The sequence below is a fragment of the Calidris pugnax genome, unplaced genomic scaffold, assembly GCF_001431845.1.
Source record: "Calidris pugnax isolate Ruff unplaced genomic scaffold, ASM143184v1 scaffold79, whole genome shotgun sequence".
In the NCBI taxonomy this organism is placed as follows: Eukaryota; Metazoa; Chordata; class Aves; order Charadriiformes; family Scolopacidae; genus Calidris; species Calidris pugnax.
In genome coordinates this window covers 196,205-216,370 of record NW_015090817.1, presented here as the reverse complement: position 1 = coordinate 216,370, position 20,166 = coordinate 196,205, and the positions used below count along the sequence as shown (strand labels likewise).

General features: G+C 43.2%; 1 protein-coding gene across 1 annotated transcript in view; it reads right to left on the bottom strand.

The window, feature by feature from the left end:
* DCC (DCC netrin 1 receptor) overlaps nucleotides 1–20,166 on the bottom strand; it is a gene marked incomplete at its 5' end in the record, with an annotated part of 230,009 nt that overhangs the window by 69,279 nt on the left and 140,564 nt on the right. Inside the window, 3 exons of the mRNA XM_014939750.1 lie at nucleotides 8,699–8,893; nucleotides 14,731–14,841; nucleotides 17,212–17,353. Of these exons, the coding sequence (XP_014795236.1) occupies nucleotides 8,699–8,893; nucleotides 14,731–14,841; nucleotides 17,212–17,353 (448 nt within the window). The remainder of the gene's footprint in view (nucleotides 1–8,698; nucleotides 8,894–14,730; nucleotides 14,842–17,211; nucleotides 17,354–20,166) is intronic.

Here is a 20,166-nt window from a genome sequence, read left to right as displayed (position 1 = left end):
AGAACCTGTTAAGTGCTTTTATTTTAATGTCGTTCAGGAGCCGAACAGCAAAGCCATATTTACAGTTGGTTTTAAGATGTCATCTCATCATATATTATGCCCGTTGGCTGATTTGTCTCCTGAGCCACGTCCTGTGTGTATTTTTTTTTTAAGCAAAGACCGTGTTTTGAGCATCCTTGGAAATAGGTCTCGCCTCCTGCGGAGATGTGAACCTTTACGAGTCCCGGGGTGCATTGCAAGCTCAGTGCACGCCGTGGCGGTAGGGATGGGGAACAACCCCCCCCCCAAAATCCCTCCGCGCATCGCAGACGTTTGTTATGAATGTTACAAATGCAGCCAAACTCAGGAAGAAGCAAAGTAGCCTAGCAGAAAATTAAGTGTAAGACATATGGACAAATGAATAAAAAATGAAGAGCAGGGACCGGAGATGCTTTCTGACATCCGAGGAAAGGCCATTAATGGAGGAGGAGGGTTAACCTGCGCGTGGGCAAGGTTTTTTCAGGCTGTGGTAGATGAAAAATAGCACTGAAAGTTGCAGTATAAGGAGAGATTGTGTTTTCCTTCACAAAAAAAAAGTCTTTCATCCAAGGAAACGTGCATCTATAAACCTGGGTCACTCAGCTGGTCTGATCTCCTTGGCATCCGCGACTGAGATATCCAGAAGATGCAAGAAGGCAAAGCACGGTGTCGGATCCATCCTTTTCCCTGAAAACTAAGCCTTGCAACAACACTCCCTTTTTTGGGTGTTGATGAATGAATATAAAGCAAAAAAATACCAACATTTTTGGCTAGGAGTGTGATTTCTATTCTAGTTTGGGATTAAGAGCTATTCTTAGGCGTTCTGTTCTTTACCTCCGAAGAAGAGCAACGCTCAGCTCTTCTGTTCCATCTCTTGACAGTAGATCCTAAACATTTTGTCAGGGAAGCCTCTTTAGCTATTTTTTACGACAAGAACCGACAACAAACTCAAACTTACAGAGAATCAGCCGGAGGGACACGTACGAGTGGATTGCCACACGTAGGAATTAGATGGGGTCCTGAGGGATATGGAGTAGGGGAGGACTTTGTAGAGTAGGGTAGATGGTTGGACTCAATGATCCCAAGGGTGTCTTCCAACCTGAATGATTCTATGATTCTGTGAATATCCTGGGCTAAAATTCACTCTAACACGATGATGCTCTTAAATTCCACCCGAATATCTGGTCTTGGGGGAAGTCACCTGAGATCCATTCCTGACAAAAAGAGTCTATGATTCTGTGAATATCCTGGGCTAAAATTCACTCTAACACGATGATGCTCTTAAATTCCACCTGATACCTGGTCTTGGGGGAAGTCACCTGAGATCCGTTCTTGACATAAAGAGCGCGTAGATGTCAACCAACCCTTCACTTGGGAACGATCCCTCCATATTCTGTAAACAAAATGAAGTCAAGGTGAAACCAAAGCCAATTTTTGGCATTTGTGGAAATGGCAGCGACGTTCTTTAAATGACAGGCAACTTTCAAAGGCAAGAAAGAAAATGAACAGTCCCCAAAGTCTGGAAGTGCCTTTACTTGTTGGCGTTGTGTTTTCATGTGATCCCGGAGGGAGACGGTGAGACGCATAAAATTTAACATATTTTGGTTTGATTTTTCGCTGCTCCATCTCGTATTAAAAAGGCAAAGGGAAGAAAACAACCCCAAACTGCATTAAAAAGCTTTTCTGTTCCCTTTCATGTCTTTGTTATAAACCACAAGCGTCATCTGCAAAGATTAAAGAAAACGAGGAACCTTCAATCTCTCCCTTCGCAATAAAACAAAATGCTTTTTTTTATTTTGCCTCCTCTACGCTTAAGGGTCAAATTTAATCTGATCCGCAGTTAAGATGAAGGTGAATTTGACAGAACCCTTTGTATTCCTGCTGCTACGTTTGCTAAAATATAAATTCAGATCTAAAAAGCTCGAGCTTCGTTTCTTGTCACTTGTAATTGTTGGTTTATTTCTTTTTCTTTTTTTTTTTTTTTTTTTTTTAAGCGTCATTCTTTGAATAACGCGGGGATCTGTGAAAATTAACATTTTTATTATCCAAAACTCTTGTGCATCGCCTCAAAAGCAACGCTTGCATCAAGATGCACCAAGACTAAACCAGCATGGGTACCATATAGAGCCCCTTAATGCTGGTCCATATAGATATGTGAGATATATCTGGACATTGGGAAAAACTCCTTCACAGAAAGAGTGGTCAGATCCTGGAATAGGCTGCCCCTTGACTCAACCCAAGTGGTTGAGTCACCAGCCTTGGATATAGAGCCCCTTAATGCTGGTCCATATAGATATGTGAGATATATCTGGACATTGGGAAAAACTCCTTCACAGAAAGAGTGGTCAGATCCTGGAATAGGCTGCCCCTTGACTCAACCCAAGTGGTTGAGTCACCAGCCTTGGATGAGTTGAAGAGTCGTTTAGATGTGGTGTTGGGGGATATGGTGTAGGGAGAACTTTGTAGAGTAGGGTTGATGGTTGGACTCGATGATCCCAAGGGTCTCTTCCAACCTGAATGATTCTATGATTGATATGGTATCATAGATAGATGCCTTAGATCTGATATCATAGAGACAGCCCCCTCCAGCATGATAAAACAACGCTACGAGTTTGTAAAACCTTCTTATAATTTAGATGGCAGCTCAAATTCTCCAAACTACTAATTGAGCAGAAATTGTTCGCGTCCGTTAAGATTTTTTTCCCTCTTTGGAGCTTAGAATTTGCAGCTGTGCAGAGCCTCAGGCTCCACGGGAGGAGAAGGAGCAACTTTGAAAAGTCTTTGCTAGGTTCCGCGGCGTGTTACACGCTTTGCTTTCATTGCTGGGGCCAAGAGGATCAAAGGTGCACGTTAAAAAGAGACATGAAACTAAGATTTCAAGACGTGCGCTCCAGCTTCCCAATCAAACTCTTTCAAGAGGGGCACATACCAATTCCTACACCTTCCTGGGGCTGAATTTAGCTTTTTTCTTAGGTCACGTAAAGGCATCTGTACTTAAAAACTCTTTCTAAAATGACTCCTTTTTCTTCTGTTCTCACACACGTAAAGGGGGAGGAAGGGATGGGCTCTGAAGAAGAAAGTCCGTGTTTCTCTACGACTTTGCAATTGGGTGCAGCTTTCCCATCGTATAGAGTTTTTAAAAGGTTTGAATATCTGTAAAAATAGTCATTTTTACACACCTTTTCTCCCGGAAAGACTTAGGACACGTTAGAGATGGAAGCATCATTACGGACGCCAGAAGAATTACCTTTTCTGACCAGCTTAAAACCCAGCCCCAGGTTTTCAAATCAGCATCTCTCTGCTTTGTCTCACGCGGTGCAAACGCTGTCATCAGCTGCAGAATTATTCTATTGTTCCTATTCAAAGGCTTTTTTTTTGGTTTTTGAAAGCATTTTTGCTGTTGGGATGTCACCAATGTCGCGCACCAACCCCAACATGCAGCTAATGGTCACCCTCTGGATCTCCTACCACCCCTCTCCTCCCAACCTCCTACCTTTTCCCATTATTTTTGTCAGTGAGGTTGACGGTTGGACAAGATGATCTTTAAGGTCCCTTCCAACCTAGAAGATTCTGTGATTCTGTGATTATCATTATATTATTAAAATACCCCAGAATGAGTTATGACAACAACCCACCACGACATAATCATCTTTTTGACGTATTGGAAAACGCTACGATGAAGCCACCACGTTTCATTTTTTCGATCCACTAATTAAAAATACAGCTTTACGACCTACTGGAAGTTTTATGCAAATTGCTACAGCCAGCGTGAGGTGGCAGATATTTTGGGCTTTAGGTTTGCATAATTGGTAAATGGCAATCTCCTTGGCATCCTTCCCTTTCCAACTTTTATTTCCTGAGTAAGCTTTCATCCAGAGCTCCACGGAGGCGAGCCCAGCCAGGTCATTACCACACTTAACACCTTCTGAGTTGGATCTGCGCAGAAATCGTTATTTCTTACCTCTTAAAAGATCAGAATCGACACCTGTGAACTTTCCAATATTGTTTAACCCACCATTAATCAGCCAACAGCCCTGCCCTTTGTAATCGCGAGCAGAGAATTAAAAAATATTTAAGATATTTTAAATAAAAATATTGAAAATAAAAAATATTTAAAAAGAAAAGAAAACGGAGCGGCTCCCTGTTGGAATTATTCATTGGAGAATCAGTCAAGCAGTGATTTCTCCGCCGAAGCAAAGGTTGAATGAGAGCAGGGGATGTTTGCTCCTGATATTTATGAGACCGACATCAACTACCTTTCATCCGCCGCCGCAAGAAAATACAACAAATTTTTCACTGCCAGAGCTGAAGTCTCAGGATATTCTTCTATTCCTCTGCACCCGCGGAGAGCGTCTCCAAGGCAATCTGACCACTCAGTCATGAGAAAAATCACTCCATTTAATTCCTTCTAGAGCCCAAGTGGTACCTCTATAGAGTTGTATTCGAGATGATCATCACGGGGAATAAAGTTCTCCATCACTATTATGAAAGACTGAGTACTTTCTCTTCGTGTGGTGAAGTGATTTATTCAGTAGCTGAAGTGCACTCCTCAGACAAGTGCCGTAAAAGCTCGGCTACGGGCTGATTCAGTTGTTAAAAAAGTTCTCCTAGAAGGAAGTAATCAATTAAATATCTGAAACGCGATGCAAAGCTGCCATACGACGTTATGGAGAGGAAAAGGAATTAAATAGCAGGCTGTCCTGTGAACGTGGAGGTCTCCACCCTTCCCCTGTGGGCCATCTACTCAAGGAGATTGTCCATGGCTTCCAAAGTGAGCTTAAAAAGTATTCAGGATTACAAAGAGGCGTCTAATAGGATTTCTAAAGAGACTTTGATAGCTGACTTCCATCCAAAACGAGGAAGCACTACACAGAAATAACTTCTGGTCCATCACTGGCAGGACACTGAAGGTGGAAAGATGTTTGGAATTTCACAGTCACCTCTAGAACGATGAATCCCGGTGCATAACAAAGCACACCGTGGCTAAGATGGCTATGGACATCCATCGTGGGCAAGAGGGAGAAGAAAAATCAGATGATGGAGCTCCTGAATGGGCTGAACTATCTTTGCTGTTGGCTTTACCTGCTTGATGGACCAGAAGAAGGAACACGGACTGATATGGCTCACACTCAGCTGAGTTGGATAAAATAAATAAACTCTGAAGTTTGATAAAATGAATAAACAGTGTAGAGTTAAGGTCAGAGGCTTTATCTGTCCTATCATGAAGGTTTCACCACCAAAGACTGACACACCACAATCACAAGTGAAGATACTATCTTTCTCTACAGCTTGGCCACAAAGAAGATGGAACAGTCCTGAGCTTAAAGCATGGGATGTCTTGTTTCACAGCTTCAGCAAGAACCATCAGACAAAGGGGGATCACTGAAAAAGGGAAAATTGAGATGAGATATGAGCAAGAAATGCTTTGGTGTGAGGATGGTGAGAGCCTGGCCCAGGTTGCCCAGAGAAGCTGTGGCTGCCCCATCCCTGGAGGGGTTCAAGGCCAGGTTAGATGGGGCCTTGAACCTGGTCTGGGGCAGGGGGTGGGACTGGATGGGCTTTTAGGTTCTTTCCAACCCAAACCATTTGATGATGCTATCACGAAAGCAGGAACTTCCAGGGCAGCCACATCACAGATGCTGAGAAGCCAATAAAGCCAGTGTGGCCAGGCTGGGGGCTTCAACTTTCAACACCCATGTGCGTCCCTCTTCTCCATCTCTCAACTCTAAGGTCTCTGGAAAGATGGCCAGGAGATGCTTTTGTGGAGATCTGAACACAGAGAGGGGAACATGGTTCCCAGGAAGAAGATCAGGACGTGCACATGGACGGTCTCAAGAGTGTTTTGCATCCCCGTTCAACCCAGCAGGACACTAGTTTAGGAGAGAGAAACGAGGGTGAAGAACAACTCAGGATGACAACATGAGCTTCTAGAAGTAAAATAATGTCCCAGATGGACCTTGATTATTGGGTTTGGAGCACGGTGACTGCAAGTGAGAGTTGGGCAGGATTTCTGAAAGGCAGCTGATGTCAAACAAATCTGATTGCTCTTTAATGAAAATTATCTCCCGCTCCGGAATCTAACTGCTACATAGGTTGGCAACGTGCTTCAAAACAGCAGACAAAGGAACAATGAAAAAAAAGCCCAGCAGTGAAGCTCAGGAAGCTGCAAAAACCCCATTTTTCAGCTGGAGAGATACATCACAGGCTGGATGGAGGGGAACCGGGGCGACCTCTCGGCAGGCTCCGGCTAACGAGACAAAGGAGAACCGGGGAGCCCAGAGGAAGAGAGAGCTGAAAGCCACCAGGATCAAAAGGGACGAGGTCTTCGGAGGGGAGAGAAAAACCTCACTGAAGTTCATCATTTATTTAGGTATCAGGCTCCACCGTGTCTTCCACATCGTACATTTAAGAGAACATATAACCCTCACGCAGAGGTTTCGCAAGAAATTTTACAACAGGCAGGATGAGGCCACACAAAATCTAGGAAATCTATTTTTTTTTTCCCCTCATTCCTGCCAGCAGCACTTTTTGATTCCTAACCTTATTGCAAACAGTGTTTTCATCAGGCAAAGAATTCCGTCTCCTCATTTTGGGTCATTTTCTTGTAACGGTTTCTAATAAAGGGGGTGAATAATGTAGGAAGTGTTGGCAACCGTTCTAATTTTTTAAAAGCTTTCTCCGGGCCCTTGGTCACATCCCTCTGGGGTTTGTTTTCTGTGGATATTGAAATGATGGGATTTAATTAGTGCGATTTTTCATGGAAATTGATTTTGAAAGTTGTACATGTGAACATGCACACGTCAGAATTTGTGACCAAAGAGCTTCTGTCCTTACCCAGTTACAGACCAGACGCACGTGGCTTCCGTGTTGGCAACCGTTCTAATTTTTTAAAAGCTTTCTCCGGGCCCTTGGTCACATCCCTCTGGGGTTTGTTTTCTGTGGATATTGAAATGATGGGATTTAATTAGTGCGATTTTTCATGGAAATTGATTTTGAAAGTTGTACATGTGAACATGCACACGTCAGAATTTGTGACCAAAGAGCTTCTGTCCTTACCCAGTTACAGACTGGGTGGCTTTGATGATCTCTATGGTCCTTTCCAACTCTAAAAATTCAGTGAAATTCAGGGAAATTCTCCAGACAACGCCAATTAAGCGACGCTTCTCACTCTTGGAATATTCACAATCAAACCAAAAAATGTACAACGAAAAGATACTTTCCATTTGAATAGTTCATAACGTTCAGGCAACCTCAGTCTCTTGAAGGACGTTCAGCAAAAAATAAATAATCCAAGCCTGGATTATTTGTAACTAAATTTTCAATATGCTCTAAACAGTGGTAGCGACTCTCAGAGGTCGTATATTCACTGATCATACAATACAAGAAGGAAAATAAACACTAAAGCTTTACAAAACCCAAGACATTTCTCCATTTGTTAATCAAGACACTTTCATTAAGAGCCAACCACTCGGAACTCTATAAATTGAGCTGTGTGGGCATCTCCTCCTCAGCTTTTGCCAAAGCACATTGGCCTTGATAGCTCTGTCCATATAATGTTCTTTTCTAGTCATTCTGGGTCAACAGTGGTGAAAGCTTCAACTGAAAACTCTATTAAAGATAGGAAACAACTTAAAATAATTGGAATTTTTGGAATAAAAAAAATACTTTGCATTTAATCCTGACCATTAGCTATTAGACACGCACGGTCATTAGCAATAGCTTTTATCTTTATATTCCACAAAATTTCTTCCACAGTCCAATCTCAGACAGCTTTTCCTTTTCCACCCTAAGGTCACACTTGCACAGAACATTTTAAAATCAGCCTTTCCCAGAACCTATGGAATATTTGGGAGTGTTTACGTGCAGCTCTTTGCAAATACCTCCACCAGGAAACCTGGACACAGAGAAGCTGGTTGAAGAAGTCACAGTAAAACGAGTTTATTCTGCTCTCCACGTTTCCCCAAGGAAAAAGGTTGGATGAGGCAGTTTCACGGGGCTGTAAAATGCAAATTCCAAAGAAAAGCGTCCCCAGATATCAGAGTTTTGGTCCTTTAAAATCAAGACAACTAGTCTACCTGGGCACCAAGTTAATCTTCCTGCAATATTTGATATTCCCAGATTACCAAACAGAAAACTTACCATTTTTACCCGGAATAAAAGCGCTAAAGAAGAAATAATAAGGAAACCATTAAACTTTTTTGACTTCCTTTAAACTTTTTTGACTTCCTTTAAACTTTGAGCCTCTTTTCCCAGTGCTAGGAGAACGCTCTGGTGCCACTGGAAGGATCCAGGTCCCCGCGTACCTCGTTGAGAATCCAGATGAAGTGTCACATGAATAATGAATCAGTGCTTCTCTCTCTTGGCACCGTTTTGACAGACATAAAGTAGGAGATTTGTGACTGCCATTCAATTCAAACATTGTGGGGGGGAGGAGAGGGCAGCCCGGGGAAAACCATCTTTAGGTCTTTAATAAGATCTACTGAATCAAATGAGCATTTGAGCCAAGAAATTGGACGTATTTGAGAGCGTCCAGAGTTTTGAAGGTAAGACCAAACGAGAAATGGAATGAAGAAAGAGCCTGAGACAGCAACATATAAAGCCTGAAAACAAAGCTGAAGAAATAGCATCGTGTCAGAAGAAGCTCCTTTTAGGAAAATCATGAATGAAACCAGCCACTTACCCAAATTTTCAATGGAGTAGTAGCGCTGTTTACTGTCCACCCGCACGGTCTCCGCGTAGGGGCTGCCCACGCCGTAGCCGATGATGTACCCGCGGACCACGATGTTCGGGTTGAGCGGCGGAGTCCAACTCATGACGATGCTCGTTGTCAAGGGCCTGACGTGAAGAGAGCTTGGCTGGTCAGGAACCTGAGATTCTGGGGTTCAAAAGGGGAAAAAAAAGGAAAGGATAAATTAATATTCTACTCATTCAAGGTCACTCTTCGTAAGGTTTGAGCTTAGACTAAGATATTTGCACCAAAAAGATTAATATTCTACTCATTCAAGGTCACTCTTTGTAAGGTTTGAGCTTAGACTCAGATATTCCACAAAAAACCCAACCAGGTTACATGCAGAGCTTACATGCAACTTTATTTCTGAGCTACCTCCTTCCATTCCAAGAGCAATGAGGTTCCTCATCCTGTTTTAAATGGAATATCTCCTAGTGCTCTCCACTTTTAGCATAAAGCTACAGAAGAGATTCAAAATGATCAAATGATGCAGGAAAATGAAGGATGACCTGCAAAAGAATTACCAGTAGGACAACTTTTCTCCTCCCTGGTCTATTTACAAGTTCAGCAGGATCCTGGCAGCTGATTGTATGAGTTGTCTTCCCGCTCAGAGATTATTTTTAAAGAAATATTGGTTTACTTTGTTAGGGATACACTAGTATATTCATGAAAAAAAGTGAATTTTAACTCCTGGACATGCATCTCTTGCTCTGAAGCTGCTTTAAATAATACATCAACGTTGAGAAAAATGAAATAATAGAACGAGATTATTTTATTTACAGGTATCCCCAGGTAAAAATCCATTACTTTGGGTAGTAATTAATCACTCCAAGTTTATTTGCATTCTATGAGCCTGATTTTACAGTAAAGGTTAAATGAGTAAAGGCCTTTTGTTTGAGTTTACGCCGTAACTACCATATCACAAGTCTCTTCAGAGGAGCTGCACAGTAGCTTGTCTTTTTGAGAGCAGAAAGAGACAAGTTACTATTTTTCCCCAATAAAAAGGCTTGCAATATAATAGATTAAAGCTTATATGGGAGGCAACAAGGACAGGGTAGGAAAAAAAATTCCCTCAGTTAATAATAAAAAAAAATGATGTAAACTCCAACAAAAGACACTTCACAATTGTGAAGCATTCCCACTGTAAACCTTGGAAAAAGGCAATAAAAGGAAGAATTAAGACTTTTCAATAAGCTATTTGACGTGCTTTTGGGCTGAGTTCTTCTGAATGCATTACAGCCCCCTGAAAACCTGCCCATCGGTACGTTACCAGCCTGAAAAGACCCAGCAACTTGCCAAGCCCTTGGCCTTCTACTCCTTCAAAATTTGTGAAGCACGTGGTTTGTCTGGAGGTTGAAGACAATTCCCCGAAAAGTGGCTACTCACAAAAACAGAAGAAACCCATTGCATCACTCTACGTCAGGTTACGTTGCCATTAACCCCCCCGTTCCAACTCCCAAACTTTGCTTTCAAGGAGAAGAAGTGACTCCGGTGGCTGTTCCTCAACGAGGCTGCTTGAAAAACAAACCACAGAAGGATTTTCTTACCGGCCCCAGAGAGAAAAGAACAACTGAAGGCCTTGAAATGAGAAGCTGGATAATGGGAGCGATACTGTAATTCCCTCCAACTCCTTAAATACACCAATTCTCTGGCAGCTAAAGGAGATCAGAGCATCTGAAGAACCCGCTGCCTTCAAAATGATGGGTTTTATTTCACATCCGACGCGAAGACGGGGATTTCCATTGCACTACACACACCTCCAGGCAGGCGTTTAGCTTAAAACTACTTTATTCAAACATCACATCTCCTTTATCTCAAACCGTTCACGCGTTTCCGAGCTCAATTGTCACTTCTCCTTTCAAGAAGCAAAAGGCAGTTTAAGTCCTTGGGCCCTTCTTGTGAATTAAGTCTCCAAAACAAAGCGATGGAGAAGACTCTAAAACATTATTTTGAATACTGACATTTTATAAAGACAGGTATTTTTTTTCAAGATGTGAGTTTTTTGGCTTCAACTGTGTATAGCAGTTTGTGTTGTATTTTCATCAGCTTTACTCTCAAACTTTTTTCTGGAAAAAAGCATTTTTTCTTATTCTGGAACAGCTCTCAATTTGAGAATTTGCGTCGCAAAGCACAAAGTTAAATGTCTGAATCAACTATTTCTGCCCCCCCGCCTTAAACAAAGTATTTTTTGCTTCTTTTTACAAAGCCCCACTTTTTGAGGATCTCTCCAAAATTTAACATACAGCCAAATATCTAAATCCATCAGTTTTTCAGGAAACTGGACCATCTACCTCTGCTGATCTTCAGTCTCCCGGTTTTACTCCAATATCCAGGAGTAAAAACCCTTATTGAAACATGTACCTCATATTTCTGCTTTCTTGGTGAGGCATTTCCTTGCAAATTTAGATCAAAAAGTTGACTTTTGTTTCTCCTGGGCTTAAACATGACGCCAGAACTACTTCTGAGGAGCTACCTTGAGATGCCATTCTACATGAAGTGCCAAGAGAGTTCTTCATCCTACGTCCCAAGAGAGTTCTTCATCCTATGTCCCAAGAGAGTTCTTCATCCTATGTCCCAAGAGGGTTCTTCATCCTACGCCCCAAGAGGGTTCTTCATCCTACGTCCCAAGAGGGTTCTTCATCCTACGTCCCAAGAGGGTTCTTCATCCTACGTCCCAAGAGGGTTCTTCATCCTACGTCCCAAGAGGGTTCTTCATCCTACGTCCCAAGAGGGTTCTTCATCCTACGCCCCAAGAGGGTTCTTCATCCTACGTCCCAAAAGGGTTCTTCATCCTACATTCCAAATCAGCCAAATTTATGGTTTCCCTCTGAACTACCCCACGAGTTTATTGCTTTCTGCCACGTATAGAAATCTTTGGGTACTTGCAGTCAAGTGCTCAGACACATGAGCTCTGGGTGGCAGCCAGCCCAATGGACCAGCATCTGGCACACAGCAGAAGTCCTCATGAGATCTGCCCACAAAACCAGGTTTCTTGGAGCTGTTTCTCTTATTTTCTTCCCTTATGGACCTTAGGATCCTGGGAAACGGCAGCCGAAGCTCTGTGTCACTGCCTGGTGTCATGGAATCACAATATCACAGACCTCATGAGATCTGCCCACAAAACCAGGTTTCTTGGAGCTGTTTCTCTTATTTTCTTCCCTTATGGACCTTAGGATCCTGGGAAACGGCAGCCGAAGCTCTGTGTCACTGCCTGGTGTCACAGAATCACAAAATCACAGAATGCTATGGGGTTGGAAGGGACCTCTGGAGATCATCTAGTCCAACCCCCTGCCAGAGCCAGGTCCACCACAGGAACGTGTCGAGATGGGGTTTGAATATCTCCAGAGATGGAGACTCCACCACCTCTCTGGGCAGCCTCTTCCAGGGCTCTGACACCCTCAAAGTGAAGAAGTTCTTCCTCATGTTGAGGTGGAACTTCTGATGGTCAAGTTTGTGCCCATTTCCTCTTGTCCTGTCCCTGGGCACCACTGAAAAAAGCCTGGCCCCATCCTCCTGACACCCACCCTTGAAGTATTTATAGACGTTGAGTAGTCACATCTCCTCCTGGGATGCCACGTCCCACATGCTCACACGTGTCTCAAGGTCCTCCACTGCATTTCTATGTGATGATTGAGCACCCACGTCTTCCAGCAGGGAACACAGCACTTGGTGCTAGTTAAAGGTCCCCAATTCCATTGAGAAGCTCAAAAAACACCTTACCTTTGGGTCACTTGAGCAGTTTTCTCATTCCAAGCTGTATATTTTACCAAGGCAGGGTAATTTTCCCTCATCCACCCACCCTTCAAGTATTTATAGGTGTTGAGTAGTGACATCTCCTACTGGGATGCCACGTCCCACGTGCTCACACGTGTCTCCAGGTCCTCCACTGCATTTCTATGTGATGATTGAGCACCCACGTCTTCCAGCAGGGAACACAGCACTTGGTGCTAGTTAAAGGTCCCCAATTCCATTGAGAAGCTCAAAAAACACCTTACCTTTGGGTCACTTGAGCAGTTTTCTCATTCCAAGCTGTATATTTTACCAAGGCAGGGTAATTTTCCCTCATCCCAGTTGCTTCACCCATCTCCCCAATCATTTCCCAGTATGAATTACGGTAGGACACCCATCTACTTTCTCATACTCTTCCTCTCGGAGTGCTAATTTGGAGCTGAAGCTAGAACTGTATCACGATCTAATTTGTTCAACGCGGTGATCAGCAACCAGGCATCCTAAACCCCTTTTCCTGGAGGACACCTCTGCAGAGGTCACCAGGGATTCTCCTCCACCCTCGCTCACGTTATTTAAAACAGACCCTTTGGGGAAAACGCCGCGCGCTAATTTGGAGCTGAAGCTAGAACTGTATCACGATCTAATTTGTTCAACGCGGTGATCAGCAACCAGGCATCCTAAACCCCTTTTCCTGGAGGACACCTCTGCAGAGGTCACCAGGGGTTCTCTTCCACCCTCGCTCACATTATTTAAAACAGACCCTGTGGGGAAAACACCATTTTCACCTTCTTTTTTTAACTTTTCCTTTTCAAGGCGCCAAATTTGAGGCTTAGAATAAATATTTAAAGCCTTCCCAGCTGTTAGCTGAGGGACGCGAGCTTTCCAGGGAACCTTGAAGAAGCAGCTATGTTTGGATTTCTAATCATTTGAACAAAACACACTAATTAAAAGGGATATCCGTCGGGAGACCCGTTCGTCTTCGTTTTGCCGATGCCAACCAGGCTTCCAGGGAAAAGAAGAGACAGGGCATCAACCACAGCAGCGGAGAAGGGACCGCAGTCACTGAGCTCCAGCCCTCCCTTGGCCAACCAACACTTGCAGGGCTAAAATAATCAATTTAGATCTCAAAAATAGAATTTTTTTTGCCACCCTCCGGGTTTATCGGAGTATTTTTCTTGCATTCCCATGAGAATTCCCAGCTCCCATGAGAATTCACCCCCAACATGAACACACAGAAATAAAACAGAGGGACAAAAAGCATCATCTCTTCTTTAAAACCTTGCTGAGATACCACAGGTACTGGTTTCCTCCAATTCCACGTGCTGGGGGCCGCAGCTGCTCCCCCTCCGCTGGAAAAACCACGTTTGGACGCAGGGAAAAAGCAGAAATTCTTCAATTTGCAAAGGTTGCTTTTGAGATCACAAGGAAATTTGGCCAGTCAAAAGCAAAGCCCCATCCAGTCCTAGGGTGCATTTAAACTGATTCTTTATTTATTCTTTCATCCGCTTCGCCTTTGATCCTTTTTCAGGTGATTTGTTTTTAAAATCACAGCAATTTTCATCAGTTGCCTTTTATTTTCTATTCATCTCCTTTCTGCTACCTCTTTGCTTCTTAGGGGTTGTCTGTACTTTGGCCGTGACTTCCATCTCTCAAGGTTCTTTGTTCCATTTGATTTGCGCTCCGGTTAATTTTATTTTATTTATTTATTTATTATTTTTTTTTTTAGGGAGACTTTTTCATTACTCTCCTTTTATTCCTTTACTACTTCAAATATTCTCTCTATTTTCTCTACCCCTTTCATTTCAGTGTTTTCCTTCCCCTTTTCATGTCAGCTGATTTATACAGCCCACGGTTTTCAGGTCTCCGCATCCCGGCATCTCGCGCTAATTATTCGGCTTCGTTGCCAACCGGAATTGTTGACGTCTGCAATTAAAGGCTGGGAAAACAGGATTTGACCTCTTTGACTAGTTACTTGGGGAGTTGTGAGGATTGTTGGCATCACTCTCATTGTTCCTTTGGTGACGTGGTGACGTTTATCATTTACGGAGTCTAAGATTCATCCTGGTTTGTTATTGCAAATCAAAGACTCGTTAGAGTTGGAAGGGACCTTAAAGATCATCGACTTCCAACCATCTCTTGGTGGATTTTTGGACCCCAGGGATCTCACCCTAACCTGGGCCTGGGTGACAATTGTGGTGACACCCCTCAGCTAGGTGGCTTTTGGAAATAAGGCCTTTTAAAAGAGATTAATTTACCGTCCAGATCGTTCTCGGGCGTTTCCGCCGTGTACCAGTCCGAGGGGGGACCCGTCCCGTTCACTGTCATGGCAGCCACCTGGAAACTGTACTGGCTTCCTTTCTCCAGTCCTGGTTGAAAAGACAAAGAAGCCAATAAAAATCACACAGGAAGAAGATTTAAAAAATAAAACCCAGATGAATGACGTTCCCACTGTCTGCAATTTGATTTGGAGTCATTTGAGATCTCAAGGAATAGCTGGATTGGCTACGTGGAAAGAAATATATAAAATGCATATATATGGAAAATATAGATGCAAATCCAAAGAAACACATCCCTCCGGTGCTCCTAGCCCCCCCAGCTCTGCAGGGAGGTCAGAATTCATACAGAAAAAGAGATTATGGACCCAAAGGAAAAGGCTTCAAAAATTGGACAAGGGCTGCAACAGCCCCAGAGTAGTTTGGGTTGTGGCTCCCAGCGGTCGTGCTCGTACATACAAAATTACTGGAGGTCCAAATAGTAGAAAAATAAAGAACTGTTTGACATAACTAAGCCAATAATTGCACATGTAACAGCAGGTACACTCTCCTTACGGAAGAAATTTGCAGGCCAGGGACTAGGATAGCGACCGAAGAGCGTTTTGCTTTCCTGTGCTCTTGATTAACTTCAGAGCACGGAGTTCAGGAGGGAAAAAAAAATATCAAGTCTTGCCAGTATTAGGAAATAAGCACGAATTCAGAACCAGATGTTTTTCCTCTGTGGCTAAAACCATCAGGAAAGAATTAACTGCACAAGACTCCCAGGGTCCCAAAGGTGGGGACAGAGATTTATCCTTCTGCTCGGTCTATACTGACCATAAAGCATGGGGAAAAAAACCCCTCTCTTCATTTAATTGCCAACATCTTCCAGAGAAGAAAGCTCATAATTAAAAAGAGCAGGTTAATATTTAGCTGACGTGGAAGCCGAGGCTAAAATTGATAGAGCCACCTGCGTTGTGACTCAAAACTATCCCCACCAAAGAGGAGGCAGCAAAGATGTGAAGGGCCTCCACATTAATATTTAAAAATTTCACTTAGAAGAGCCACATCTCCAGCAATCACAATATAAGAATATGGAAAATAATACGGGATGTAGAGAATTTTCTTCATTGCTTCCTAAACCACGTATTCCCAAGTAAAACCAAGCCCATCAATTTCTAAACCACGTATTCCCAAGTAAAACCAAGCTCATCACTTCGAGCTATGGGGAGATATTGAGAACAGGAGGGTTGGGGCTGCTGGAAACCCACCAGGACTCCCCTCAGCTCTCCAAGCCCCAAATAATTCATGGGGAAGAACCTCAGGAAGTGGGGATCTACCACGATAGAGACGAATCTGCTCTGCTCTCCCAGGGATGGGACCTACAGGGATGGTGGCAGCAGAGCTCTGGGACTTTGTCTGCACCGCTATGTTTTCTTCTCTAAGCCATCAGAGCAGCAGCAACTCCAACACTGGAGCAGTTTTCATCATGGCTTCTACTTTATCTCCCAGAAAATAAATCCTTCCCAATTTGAAAGAGGCTTAATGTGCCCTCTCCACCAAGAAACTACAACTTTGCAGCTATCAGTCATGTAGCCTTCACAAGAGGTCCCATGGGGACTTCGGTCAAGAGCCTGGGTTAGATGCCCAAGTTGAGATTTCAATATTTAAGGTCTTCCTCCTAAAAACGTGCTACTCTTCATTAAACTTTGCGATAAAACGCTGCTTTTCCTTCCAAAACAGTAAATGATGATGTTTATTCTGAGACCTACGATTCTGAATGACTTCCAGCTCTCCCAGGTTACACTTCTCACGTGGAAGTGAACTTAGTGAAGGTCACCCGAGGTGAAATCCTGATTATTCTGATATTATCCTGATATTATCCTGATATTCAGACACAAAGGTGCCATTTACTTTGACAAAGCTTCTTTTTCTTCCTCGATGCTCTCCTGCTCTCTAGGTGATGTCCTGGGCTTAATGTCACCCAGATGACATCTGTTTCCACCTACCAGAAGTCACCATTACCCTCACGATACCCCTCTAGATGCTTTCCCTCCCTGCAGTTATGGTTTTGCTACGATCTAGCGTTGAACTTCTTATTCTGGGAGGAGCGATTTTCCACAGGAAAACTTGGAAAAGAAAACTCAGGAAATCAATATTTTGGCACCCTTGAGAAAATGGGAGATGTTGACGGAGCGCTCTAAAAACCCACCCGAGGCTCAAGGCATCGGAAACAAGACATTCAGCTTCAACTTCATTAATGATAAAATCCAGGAGACAAATATGATGAAAGCATTAAGGAAAAAAAAAAACCAACCTCGTTTAAAAACACCCCCATAAAGACAGTCTTTATACGACGCAATAAATGCTACCTGCCAGCCAAGAAATCAATGTTCCCTTCAAGTGAAAGGATATTTTATTCCCAAAGCATTTAATTCATCAAAAAAAAGAACCTTGCAAGGCTTGTACCGGGCACACACTGACCTGTGAACAAGTACCAGAGGTTGTTTGGCTCCAGCGTTTCGATCTCGCCCCTGCGGGTAGTCTTTCTGTGTCGGATTTTATAGCCTGTAATAAATCCATTTTGAGTACCCGGTGGTGGAGGCAACCAGCTAACTTTGATGCTCTGTAAAACAAAAGCAAAAAAAAATAAAAAGAGGTGTTATTGTGGATTTTTTATTATTTTTTTTGATAAAGAAATGCCAGAAATAAAGCATTTGAGATGAATGGGGAAAAAAGGAAAAAGAGAAAGGCTATGTTTTTCTAATAACGTGCATTCAGCTAAGTTATAATTTGGAGGAGAAAACACAAATCCAACCTAAAAAGACTCAAACTGGCATAAAGAAAACTATACGTTCCGTGGCAGGGGCTGGCTATATAGACAATGGATTTATATAATAAATTTTCTCCCCTTTTCAGGAATTTTTCATTTCAATAGGCCAGGAGAATACCTGGGGTACCACGAGCTTCAGCTCTGGGGTTCAGTCCATGCTGCAACTCATTCCCCTTTCAACCCAAGATGTTGTCTCTTTTTGACCACAGGACACAAATATCAACCTGAGCAGCTCTATTTTGTCCTGTTTTAATTCCATAGATGTTCATGGAGACCCTCAAACTGGCCAGGGTGGACCCCACCAGGCGTCACTGAGTGACCCCACAGCTGGTGCTCCTCAACCAACATCTCTTTCCATCCTTTGTTCTCCGTCGCATCGGTTTCTTATCCCAAACTTCATTTCTTCAGGAGCCTTTTGTGAAGGATCTTATCAAAAGGCTTTAGGACACCCAAGCCAACAATATCAACCAGATCTCCTCGCCCACGCGCTCGGTGATTCCTCCAAAGGACTTTAATAGGGATATGAAGCCAGACTTCCCTCCACAAAGCTCTATTGATCCTTCCTCCTCACACCACGTTCCTCAACGTGTCTCTTCATTCTATTCTTTATTAAAGTTTCTATCAACTCATCTGGGAAAAACCCACCAGATTTACTGGGCTGGAGTGATAAGAGAATTGATATTGGACATCACCATCTCTCCTCTAAAGCAATCCAGCTGTTCCTTCCAAGTCTCCAATCCTTCAATGGAAGGTATTAAGGGTTTCTCACAGCCTCACAATTGTATTTACGCTCCCTCCTAGGGTACACGTCTTCAGGCAAAAAGCCAACCACATCACAGTGGATGGTTTTTGACCAAAGACAATTTATGACCATTAGGGAGGCGCCTCTTCATTCTATTCTTTATTAAAGTTTCTAGCAACTCATCCAGAAAAATCTCTTCATTCTATTCTTTATTAAAGTTTCTATCAACTCATCTGGGAAAAACCCACCAGATTTACTGGGCTGGAGTGATAAGAGAATTGATATTGGACATCACCATCTCTCCTCTAAAGCAATCCAGCTGTTCCTTCCAAGTCTCCAATCCTTCAATGGAAGGTATTAAGGGTTTCTCACAGCCTCACAATTGTATTTACGCTCCCTCCTAGGGTACACGTCTTCAGGCAAAAAGCCAACCACATCACAGTGGATGGTTTTTGACCAAAGACAATTTATGACCATTAGGGAGTCGCTTAGTCCCCGCATAAATATGTTATAGCGCATATCGAATTAATTATCGCAATAGAAAAAAAAAAAAATAATCAATGTTTGCACAGATACCGCCCGGTGATTTATTGTTACAATCAATTATCCATTTCAAAATCAATACTTCAGCTTTTCATTGCACAGTGAAATAATGCTGAGGTTTTGGGTTGGGTTTTTTTTTTTGCATTAGGGCAGAATAAACTCCATTTTTCAAAGCAGAGAGCGTCTGTTTTGAAACCAGGTTTGGTCAACTTTGCATATTGAAATGGCCTACACAGAAAATGTTTACAGGAGAATGCAAATGCTCAGGGAGTGGCTTAAAACATTATTTCTCTTGATTCTATTTCTCTTCATATTTCTCAATGCCTATAAACACTCAACACCTATAAGTACTTCAAGGGTGGGTGTCAGGAGGATGGGGCCAGTCTTTTTTCAGTGGTGCCCAGGGACAGGACAAGAGGGAACGGGCACAAACTTGACCATAAGAAGTTCCATCTCAACATGAGGAGGATCTTCTTCAATTTGAGGGTGGCAGAGCCCTGGCAGAGGCTGCCCAGAGAGGTGGTGGAGTCTCCTTCTCTGGAGACATTCCAACCCCACCTGGACACGTTCCTGTGGGACCTGCTGTGGGTGGACTTGCTTTGGCAGGAGGTTGGACTAGATGATCTCCAGAGGTCCCTTCCAACCCCATATCATTCTGGGATTCTGTGACAGCTCTGAGGACATCTACAGGTAACTCACTGATACTGGTACACTCCCAACTCTTCCAGTATCTGCACAACACCGTCTCATGCTCTCATCATGAGGACCTCAGCATCTGTGTATATTCCAGCCCAGCTACGAGGAGAAGACACTTGGACTGCCCCATTTCCCAAGTCAAGAAGAAAGCAGAGCATCTGGGTATTTTCTCAGAGAAGGGGAGGAAAAAACAACTGTGTCTTTCTCCTGCCCCTTCCAAGAGCAACAAGAAAAGTTTTTCCAAATCCCAGCTGCCCTCATCCAGGAAAAAAGATAAATACATGGAAAAGAAACAATATGGAAGTGGAGGAACAGGAACGCTTTCAGGGACCTCATGGTTCAGCTCATGGGGGTAACCACCTAGGTAGGCAACCAGGAATCATTTGTGGGTTGAAAGATCCCACCAGAAGGGACAAGTCACACTCTTCTCAGCTTGGAAAGTGCAGTATCACCAGCTTCTGCTCGAAGGTGCCGCTTATAGAAAATTTAGAACTGAAGCACCTGATAGAAACCACCAGTGGATTTTGAAAGAAATCCCATCATTTGGAAGACCTTCCGATTACCCACACCTTTGAGTGGATCTTTGGGTGGTCTGCCATCATTTCTAACCACAGGTTCCACGTTG